This window comes from Hemibagrus wyckioides, linkage group LG27 (genome assembly GCF_019097595.1).
Source record: "Hemibagrus wyckioides isolate EC202008001 linkage group LG27, SWU_Hwy_1.0, whole genome shotgun sequence".
Lineage (NCBI taxonomy): Eukaryota > Metazoa > Chordata > Actinopteri > Siluriformes > Bagridae > Hemibagrus > Hemibagrus wyckioides.
Window position 1 is genome coordinate 6,274,298 of NC_080736.1, and position 10,703 is coordinate 6,285,000.

Below are 10,703 nucleotides of genomic sequence, written 5' to 3' on the forward strand. Positions count from 1 at the left end.
TCAGTATCTATCAAAAGTGGTCCAAGGAAGGAACAGTGGTGAACCGGTGACAGGGTCATGGACGGCCAAGGCTCACTGATGCACATGGGGAGTGAAGGCTGGCCCGTGTGGTCCGATCCAATTGACGAGCTACTGTTGCTCAAATTGCTGAAGAAGTTAATGCTGGTTCTGATAGAAAGGTGTCAGAGTACACAGTGCATGATGGGTCAAGGCTGTTTGGGCAGCAAAAAGGGGACCAACACAATATTTGGCCAATTGTCATAATGTTATGCCTGATCGGTGTATGTTCCTAAAGGCGAACGTTAGGAGTCAACAATAAATGACCTCCAGGAAATTAACAAGGATCAACTTGACAAAGGGTCTGTTAAGATACTTTATTTTCTGCATTCAGAATCATGTTCAGGTTCACACACACACACACACACACACACACACACACACACACACACACCAAAGGATTAAAAACCAAAAAAAATAATACATCTGCAGTAAGAAATTTGCATGCATGTGCTTAAAGTGGTTAAGAGTAAGGCCTGGGTCTCTTACCAGTGGCGCACACCTACAGTAATACATTCAGGATGAAGCAAAAACACATGCATTTCAAAATTTAGCGTCACAAAATTATAAAATGTCACACAGTATAACGACAGAGTGACCGTGAGGGACAACGAGCTAGCGTAGGAATACTCCTCATACGACCTCCTGTGCAAAAGTAGCAGTGACCATAAAAGACAGCATTTTGCTGGACTGAAAAGAACCAGAGAACTGAACAGGTGTCACAGTTGAACTTTAAGGAGGGGGAAAAAGCACGACTGACCGACCAATTGACCATCATTTGAACTGTTTTGGTGCACTAGTGACAAACGTGTGCAATGTGGACTTCTAAAAGCGTCCACAAAACTAAGTGTTGTGATAAAGAAAAAGGAAAACAAAACTCTTGACCTACATCTATCATAGATTATAAAGTTTAGCTATTTAGAATTTACCACTGTAAATAGTAAATAATTACTTTTATAATGGAACTTTTATAATTGAGAACTTACTTCAGTGTAAAACAGCAACTTTCATTTAAGAAAAACAAAACAAAACCCTACCTCAAATCTAACGTCTATACAGTCAGACCTTGACCACCCAAGTGTCCTTTTCCTTTAATGTGCTACATATACTATAAAACAAAAATCTTGAACCTGTACAAAAAAAAAAATATTCTGCTAATATGTGCATCATTGTTGGGTTGTATATAAATTATATTAATAAACATGTCTTGTAGTATAATACTTTATGTACCAAAAAGAAAAAGAAACATCAGGTCAAGTGGACAGCGTAATTAGTTTTGTGCTTTCCTGCGAAGAGTTTCTTGGTTATTCCATTACAGGAAGATGAAGTGCATCCGCAGCGGGCGTCTGAGGGGGGAAAAACAGTCCTCACACACTCCGCTTCTCAGGTCTTCTAGCTCTCGACAGCCAATTCTTGTTCAGTCCTTTAATATTTCAGGTTCTCTCATCTGAGACTCAGCGCCTGCACCACCTCCAGACTCAGACCGCTCTTCAACGTCCTCCGCACTGCAACAGCACAAAGTTCAGCATTAACATGGAGAAACATCTCTTCAGAGCTACAATGCAACAAATAAGCTAACACATTTCATATAACTGTATTTTTAATCTTTCCCTTCGACACAGCGAATCATCTCTCTCCACCTATCCCCATCTTCTGCATCCGCAACACTTGCACCCACTAGCATCATATCCTCATTTATTACATTCATATACATCCTCCCTCTTTGCCTCCTGCCTGGCAACTCCATGTCCAACATTCTCCTCACTCTCCCTCCTCTGAACATGTCCAAACCATCTGAATCTGTCCTCCCTAACTTCGTCCCCCAAACGTCCAACATGAGCCGTCCCCTCTGATGTACTCGTTCCATTGACTTATTTTTAATAATAGCATTAATTAATTCTTTTTTTTCCTGTAAAGTGAATCACAGGTTTATAAACCTGCGTATAAATGTGCTTGTTTTAATATGTTAGAATTTCTTTAATAAATATTTAGAAAGAAGTTTAATTTAAAAAAAATACCTTAACTCTATATAGTCTGGCCATTTTTTTTTAATGCCAAACGTTTTCTTAAAATTCACAGAATTCAGTTCTCTTATTATTCATGTCATATGGACACTACACACTACAAAACCCATCTACATTCCTGCCTCTGCTTTTGTGTCCTCCAATAGTGCAGTTTGTGAATGTCGTCCTCTTTTAGTCAGATGATTGCCATGGGCCTTGGGCCATCTCCATGGGCTTCTTTATATAAATGTCTATGCTCTCTAAATTGCACTAGGTGAGCAGTTGCTTTTTACACTTGCTCAGTAACTTTAGTTTCATATGCTTAATTTTTTATATTTTATCCATTTATTTTTCATCTGTACAGCTAATGCCACTTAATTTGCTACTTGCACAGTAACTTCCACTTGATCATATATTCTTATTCCACTTCATTGTATTCCATTTTAATTTTTTAAATAAAACCAACAAAGCATTTTATTACATGGCGTCCTGTGTATGATTGTGACTACTAAAATATGAATTTAAAATGTGATTGGAGATGGTGTTAAGGCCAAAACATTCACAGGATTCTTCCGAGGTGCCTCGTGTGAAAGGATGACCGCTTGTATAGGTCACTTCTCGAACAATGTGGAGAGAACACAGGTCTGGCACAGTCTCAGCTTGGTGTTGATACCATCCTGGGATGACCTTCACACATTGTTCGGCATTCTAAAGGTACTAAAGGACGGTCTAGACACAGCTTGTGTCGAACAGTGAAGGAAGAAATCAAAAGCCTTCAAGCGCCATACTGAAGCTGGCCCAGAATGGAAAGTAATGGAAATGGAAAGAAGTCCTTTGTTGCTGCCCTACATGCCAGGAAGCAAATAGGTCAGTCGAAGAATGAAAACTGTTTACTTTAAAACGTGATCAATTTTATCCTAGTTATCATTTAATACGAGTCAACATTCATACAAACCTCTGAATAGATCACAGCAGGTTCAGTGTTCGTAACCTGCTCATATTTCTGATAGAATGATCCAAATATTTCTTTTATTACTGTTCCAGCCTACTTCTTTGCCATCATGTGATTAAACAAAGCACAAAAAAGAATGGAGAGGAAAAACTGTGCCTGAACCCGGACGCAACACAGAATGGAATCTAATGAAATCTTCTAAAAAACACGAGCAGGAACTAGTCATATTACATGCTGATAGAGAGATAAATCACTTAACTAAAAATAAATAAAAAGTAAAAGTCTCTTTTCCCGCCTTTCATGCTAAGTCAAAGTCCAACTGAAGCCAAATGGTCCGTTTTAAAGAGATGCCAAGAAGAAAATAAAATCGCTTGGTCTTTAAGTGTCAGCAGTGCACTCGATCATAGAAGGTGTAAAAAAAAAAAAAAAAAGCATGAAGCATTTTTATGTAGCTTTTACCCTAATGGTCCTGAGGTCATAAGCCTGGATCTGGCCTAGTTATTACCTAGGCCAGTGGACCAAAGCAAAAAGAACAAAAAGAATAATTAAAATATTAGTCTATGGGAATAAAATGTCAGATTAAAAATGTTTAACAATGATTGCAAAAACTATAACTGTTTAAAAAGCATCTTTTCTGTACAATAGCTATACTAATAACCTTTGTTTCCAGGGACTGCTAGTAGCTGATCATCAACAACAAGATACTGGCACCTGGGGACGCCTGTCGACGTTTCTCACTTAGCTAGTGTTGATTGCATCGTTAATCATTAAAGACGTCAGATTGATGTCGTTTCGTTCGGTTCTGTTCAATAGCCTAACTCACACTAGGCATGCGTCACATAATATCGAGTGGTACTGGAGTAAATGAGCATGGTATCGAACTTGTACCCGATACCACTGGTACATCTGTACTGAAAGATCTCTAATAACTGTCTTCGCTTCATCTTTTCCCCCAACGTAATTTCCATCAACCAAATCTCCCTAAAATGCATAATTAATACAGAAGAATTTCAAAAAATTGTACTGAAAAAAAACATGTACTAGAAATCTATAATGTTTAAACAAGAACTAAGATCAAGTACATCAAAAAATATTCCAAACATGCACTAAACATGCCAAGAATGAGGGAGACTGAATGAGCATCCTTTTAATATTCAAATGATGGATGACCGACATCCCTTTATCTAAGACTTTCCAGCCCACCTTACCACTCCAGCAGACGTAACCAGAGATCAGGATTCTCGGACCATCAGGTCTGTTCAGTCAGTGCGTGTGAAAGTTTTAGGTTACTTGGATTTAGATGTGGGAGGGACAAGTAAGAACATACACACACCCTCACAATGAGAACTCACTCAAGTTTTACCCACGCATGTGATCCCAAATCATATTCATAGGTGGTTACAGTGGGGGTTCAAGTGGTTAAGGTCCTTCAACCCTCCCTGCTTTATCATAGCCCCTGTGTTCTGACCCCAACTTCCTCAGCTGAAGAAAAAAAAATTCCTGTAAATGCATGTGTGGTGATAATAAAGGCTTCTTCGTCTTCTAAGTGACACTTAAAGCTTCAAAATAGGGGTATATTTTGGTAATTTAGATGCTTCCTTGTATTGGGGTCTCTGAATGGCTAATAGTTCTCACCGCTGTGGCTCAGGTTTGAGTCCCGGCCAGGGAACCAATTCCAGCCACTGGGGTTGCACAAGCATCTAGCTTAAAACCTGGGCATACAGCATAAAACCTGTGCCAAATCAAATATGTGGACCAGTGATCCGATGTGGCAACTCTAACGCAAGCAGCCTAATGATGAAGAAGAAGAAGAAAAAGAGGAAGAAGAAGAAAAAGGACGAGGAGGAGGAGTCTCCTTGTGCTGCATAGTGTTTGAGCACAAGACCAACAGTAACCTACTGTAAGTAAGAAATGCACGAGTGACTTCATGAGTCATTTTCTTTTCAACTTCTGACCAATCAGGTTACAATTTTTGGGTGCCTCAGTGATGAGAAGGACAGAGGACAAAGAGGCATTGAGAAATCTTGTTAGTCCTATATTTTCCCCAATACTCCCTTCACATCCAAGTGCGTGCATGTTACTCACGTGATTTCCTGTTCAGCCGTGATCGTTTCCTTGTTTTAGGACTAGACTGCCTCTCGGTAGGATTCTGTGTAACAGACTTAACCAGACGATCCATGATCTCATCTGTTGCATCGTCCTGTGAACTTGCGCCATCTTCTTTGCCTGTAGATGGTGATGGAGCAACACCCCCAAAACCTGTGGAGCACCGTTTAAAAAACGGTCAACAAAACGGTCAACAAAAATCAGCAACAGTGAAGGCACATCCAGGACGGATCATAACGCTAAGTTAAGTCCATTAAACACAGCAAGACCAACAAAATATTGGCAAATGATTCTCCATATTCAGCTGCATGGTTAGTTCACAACACATTAGAGATCAACACTGCAAAAAATGGTTAAATTAATATCCACAACTGAGTTATTATTATCCATGCAACCAGCGTTATACCTTCATCACTTAATTCCTGCATTTCCAAGCTCTCTAAAGGTTCGTCTGGAAGAGCAAATAGTCTGGATTTAACACACTTTAGGCTAATTGTCCTTTGTGTAGAGCAACGTTGTCATTTACACAGACGTGAGAAACTTTTCATCTCCACAATGTTCATGATCAGTCTTAAAAAAATCAATTCTTTGTATATACAAAGAATGTCTTATGAGTTCACACCAGCAGCATGCACCATGTCCTCTACCTTCATCATTAGAGTCCTGATTCGATGAAGTGGGAGCATTATCAGAGCCAGCGGTCAACAGCTCTGTTAGAATAAATACGATCCAGTTAAAACCCAACACCTCTGAGACCAAGTCTTTCATTCTGAACTGACTTTTTTTAATGTAAAATCAAATCTGTTCACTGCAGTCTAGGTCATCTTGTTCGAATCATATTATTTCTAATGAACCGAAAGTACGACGTGATGTTCTCTTACTTCGTACAGCACGAGATCTGCGCAGTTTGCTATGGTCGTGATTGGCGATTAGAAGGTTCTTCATGTTCTCGTGCTCCTCTTGGGCTGGCTCGGCTTCCGTTGCCATGGAGACTGGGGAAGGACTCTCCTGGGCAGTGGATGGGACGGCTCCAGAGAATTTCTCCGTCTGAGAGAGCATGAGCATCGTGAATTAGTTTGGAATATTGTAGTTTATTCATTATATTGTAACAGGTCTAATGGAAAACAGCATCAGCGGAAGCTTGATTTCGAAATGTTCTGGGTCTAAATGCGTCACAACTAGGCCTTGTAAAACCTCAGAGATCTGCCTATAGATTTTATATATATATATATATATATATATATATATATATATACACACACACATATATATATACATATATACATACACACACACACACACACACACACACACACGTACTTTTCTAATTAGGTTTAACAGAATGGAAACTCATTAAGTGAATCTAATGCTAACCTAAAGTCCCAGTATTCCAAGACTGTTGCTTGTAAAATTTAACATCAGTCATATTCTCTAGCTATAGATATAGCCATATGGATATAATTTTTTTCCCTCCATACAGTGGATCAAAATGCATGCAGCTATAAGATGTACACAGACAAACTATGGACAAAACAATAGGGACAAAGAGGCCCATGTCTTCCACCAAGCCTCCGAGTTTTGAAGCCGAAATGCTGTGCTGAATGAAAAACAGTAACGAGATGGTGATTCAGGAATGTTTCTAACCTCTGTGATGAGCTTGCCGCGTGTCTTGGTGCGCTCACGGTGGGCTGCACGCTTGCGTTTATGCGTGAGAACCCTCTCTCTCGTGGTGCGGTACTCCAGAGCGAACTCGCTAATGATCTTACAGAAGTGAGTTATCTTAATGTCCCGGACTGAGTAGGAAGGCTGACCCAGGTACAAGAGGAATGAGTGGAACCTATGAGAAAGAGAGAGTGAGTGGAAGATCCTCATAATCACTACACAGCAAATGTGGGTCGCTATTCTAAATGCTATAAAACATGGTGGTAAACTGAGGACACGTTCAGTGTGTAAATGTAATGAGGAAGTGTGTGTCCTGTCACCTGTTGATGATGCGTCTGTGGACCACTTTAAGAATGACGATCCTCTCTGTGCAGTCTTTAAGGAACTCTGTTATTTTGCTCTTTAGCTGGGGTTTGGTCTCGTGCTTGGCCATTATCTTCAGGTTGTCCCAGGACGTCTTACACTTCCTCTCCAGCTGAACCAAATTGTCCGACAGCTGCTCGAAGTCCACCTAGAAGAAAATAAGAGCCAAAATCTAAAATAATCATGGATATAGGCGTGACTCGTGAATTTCTATTTTTCCATATACAGTATAAATTCTGCTTAGATTTCTAAAACTGTTGAACATATTTGCCTCACAACACTGGGCAGAGATTTAGAAAATAGATATCAGATTTATTAGACAAACAAATATTTTATAACATATATAGTGGAAACTTGACATACAATTTGTTCTGGAGGAGAGTTCTTAAGGTGAAAAACAAATTTTTTTCCCATAAATAATAATGTAATTGCAGATAATCCGTTCTAGCCACCCAAAAATATGACCAATATGAAGCGTACGTAAACTGTATGGCTGCTTACAAAGAACTGACCCAAGCCAAGCATTCCATGTCAAGGGTCCTCACACCAAGCTTAGGCTAAAAATAGAAACAGACCACCCAAGCTAACAATCCGTCAACTGAAAAATCATGAAGCTTCTGGTTGGCTTTCCACTGACGCAAGCTTTTAAAGACTCCCAGAAGTACGTGCAACTCAGCCGGCGTTCGGTTCGGTTCGTATGCTAAAATAATTGCTTTGCATGCCGATGCAACTTTCTTGCAAAATTCCAATTTATTGAGGTGAAAATTCATAACAGAGAGTATTCGTATGCCGTGCTTCCGCTGTATAGGTTTCTTGCTGAGAAATCTGGTTGCCACTTCAACACTTACTTTAGCAGATCGGGTGATGGCAGAGATTTCCGAATAGACATCTGATGTGTCAGGGAATTTATCAACCACAAAGTTACAGCAGTGATGCAGCAGAGACTGTCGGTGTACAGTATCCTTCACCTCAGTCACTTTCTCTAGATAATTCAGCTCAAATCCCTTGGCCTGGAGAGAGAGAGAGAGAGAGAGAGAGAGAGATATGATTTAGGATTGGTTAACACAGCCATAGGTCATATGAATTGTAATACACAGTCCGCTCAGTTACTAAAGAAGTTCTCCTCCTTTCTGACAGCAACTCACAAGACCTGATGTCTAGAAAACATACTTGGATCTTTGACAACATGACCCTAAAACCTACATCTAAATCCATAGCTTAAGGATGACGGTCAACAAGAGCACAAACTTAAAAGAGCTCGGAATCTTCTGCATGGAGAAGGGTCAATGTTCCCTCTACAGTACGAATGTCTGTCTTTTTATTAGAAATTGCAGGAAAAGGATTAGGATTAAGGATTTGCCATCATCTTAAGAGTAGGCAGTGAATGTGTGTGTGTGTGTGTGTGTGCTGGTGCTAAATATTTTGTCATTTACAGAAAGAACTGCACTGGTGAAGGAAAATATTACATTCAAATAACAGTATACGTCATCTCTGGATGCTTAGGCTCAAAATCACTCATTGCATGTGGCATTTTAGCATATTTTTTTATGAAATGTAAATGAAAAGATGCCCATACACAAGGATTCTGTACAAATACAAAAGGTTGTTTAATTTTAATATGTTCTCACCCATTAGTGGCAACCATTAGTAGGCATACCGAGAGGGCAGTGAATAAACAAGTTCAGCTCTTAAAAGCATGAATCCAATAGCAACCTGAATATCACAAGGTCCTCCATCAAGGCTATCAAAAACTAGCATGCAAATAGCATCTGAAACTACATACATATAAGAGGAGATTAAGCTACTGTACACCTGAGCAGCCAGGCCTGCTATGCAGAGAAAGCTTTGAAAGGGAAGACGATTACAGTAAAGGAGAGCTGCGACTGGTCACGTGGATAACACTACAGTCTCTGGGGTTTTGGTTCTGCACACCTGGCCTTGATGCATGCATCAGATTTCTCACATGGCTTGTTAGCAGCATCAAAGCAAATGAGACACTTCACTTACGCTGGAGCCGTTGAGAAAATTGCCAATAGCCAACAGTGTTGCTAGGATACGCTTGAAGGTCTGGTTCTTGGCAAGTTGCTCCATACCGTGCTTCAAGTCGAAAAGGGGCTCAGCTATCTCCTATAGAACAGACCAGACATAGGACCAGGGTTTAAGATTTAAATAATTAAAAAGATGACCACACCAAATGTAAAATACAGGCAAGTCTTCAACTTTTAGGTACACAATTATGATGATTTTTTTATACTTAAATGTCGATCCATAATAATGGAAAAATTAATAAACAGCGTGTGCAAGAAAGAATTAAACAAAGAATTACGATTTGTGGGTGCTCTTGGAGGAATATGTACATTTAAAAACAATATGAACAAAGTATAAAACAAAAATATAAAAGAAAACCTTCTCCAAGCTCTCGTAGTTGAGCTTAAAAGCCCAGAGCTGCAGACGTGCTGCGAGGCCACTGATGGAGGACAGAGTGAGCAGAAACTGCTCTGCTGTACCCAGAGGCACGTCAGGATTGGCCAGCTGAGCCTCCTGGATCTTCTGTTTCTCCTCCTCTGTAGGTAACATGGTCAGGATTTTCTAAAAAGAGTGTGTGTAGGATAGAAAACAAAAAATGAGACCAAGAAAACTGATCACTGTGGCAATTATAATCGGAGGAAAAAGTGCAGAACTACTGCCCTCTTGTGGAAAAGATTAGTAGTGCAGTACCTCAATACCCTCTTTGTTGATGGCAAATTCATCGAAGCTGAGTATCGCAGATTTAATGACATGCACAGCAGGTAAAACGGTCATGCCGATGTTGATCGCGTTACTTCTCTTTGGATCGAGAACAAGAATTTCAGGCTTCTTTACTTCAGGGCCCTTCTGCAAAACCAAGAGTGTTGAAAATGTGAAACATGTCCCTGATCCACAACAAGAGTATTGTTCATTTTCAATTACATGCATTGCTTATAGACCCAAAAAAAAAAAAAAACACATCTACAAAATTAAAAATAGATTTTGTTTTCTATCATTCCATGAAATTCCTACAAAAATGTTTTTTTCTAAGATGTCTGTTACCTTTGCCACAGGAAGTTCCTTTGCCTTTGACTCAAACAAATGTTCCAGCTTGTTGGTATCTATCGTGACCTTATCCAGAGATGCCCAGACGGTTCCCCGACCAAACTTGCACTTCCTGGGGCTCTCTGACTGCTTGAGTTCCTTCCAGAACAGCTTGACCGTTTTCCGTTTCTTGACAAACTCCGGGTCTACAACCTGAGTTGGAGAAAGACAAGACATTCCTGGAGGAAGTGGTGGAGGAGGAGGTCCACTCAGCATTGCACGACCTGGAGGTGGTGGAGGTGGAGGTGGAGGTGGTCCTCCCATCCCAGGAGGAGGAGGCGGAGGAGGTGGTGGAGGGAGAGATCCTAATCCTGGAGGTGGAGGAGGTGCAGGAGGAATGCCGTTGCTCATACTTGTGTCGAAAGTATCTATGTCCAAGACATCAATATCCTCCTCTTCCAAAAGGTCAGAAAAGTCAAGGTCTTTAATGCGCAGTTCTTTGGAGCTGG

General features: G+C 40.3%; 1 protein-coding gene across 10 annotated transcripts in view; it reads right to left on the reverse strand.

Annotated features, from left to right (window-relative positions):
• Nucleotides 1-381: 381 nt before the first annotated feature.
• fhod1 (formin homology 2 domain containing 1) overlaps nt 382-10,703 on the reverse strand; it is a 54,586-nt gene continuing 44,264 nt past the window's right edge. For 5 of the 10 annotated variants that reach the window (XM_058381332.1, XM_058381326.1, XM_058381330.1 and 2 more), the window contains 10 exons: nt 10,213-10,703; nt 9,862-10,017; nt 9,550-9,732; nt 9,151-9,270; nt 7,992-8,153; nt 7,101-7,291; nt 6,763-6,955; nt 6,000-6,165; nt 5,098-5,271; nt 382-1,562 (listed from right to left, as the gene is read on the reverse strand). The exon at nt 10,213-10,703 is cut by the window's right edge and continues 402 nt beyond it. In XM_058381332.1, the coding sequence (XP_058237315.1) occupies nt 1,501-1,562; nt 5,098-5,271; nt 6,000-6,165; nt 6,763-6,955; nt 7,101-7,291; nt 7,992-8,153; nt 9,151-9,270; nt 9,550-9,732; nt 9,862-10,017; nt 10,213-10,703 (1,898 nt within the window). In that variant the 3' untranslated portion in view covers nt 382-1,500. Of the gene's footprint in view, nt 1,563-5,097; nt 5,272-5,314; nt 5,829-5,999; nt 6,166-6,762; nt 6,956-7,100; nt 7,292-7,991; nt 8,154-9,150; nt 9,271-9,549; nt 9,733-9,861; nt 10,018-10,212 lie in introns of those variants that run through there. The other 5 variants (XM_058381334.1, XM_058381333.1, XM_058381325.1 and 2 more) reach the window with 3 other exon arrangements.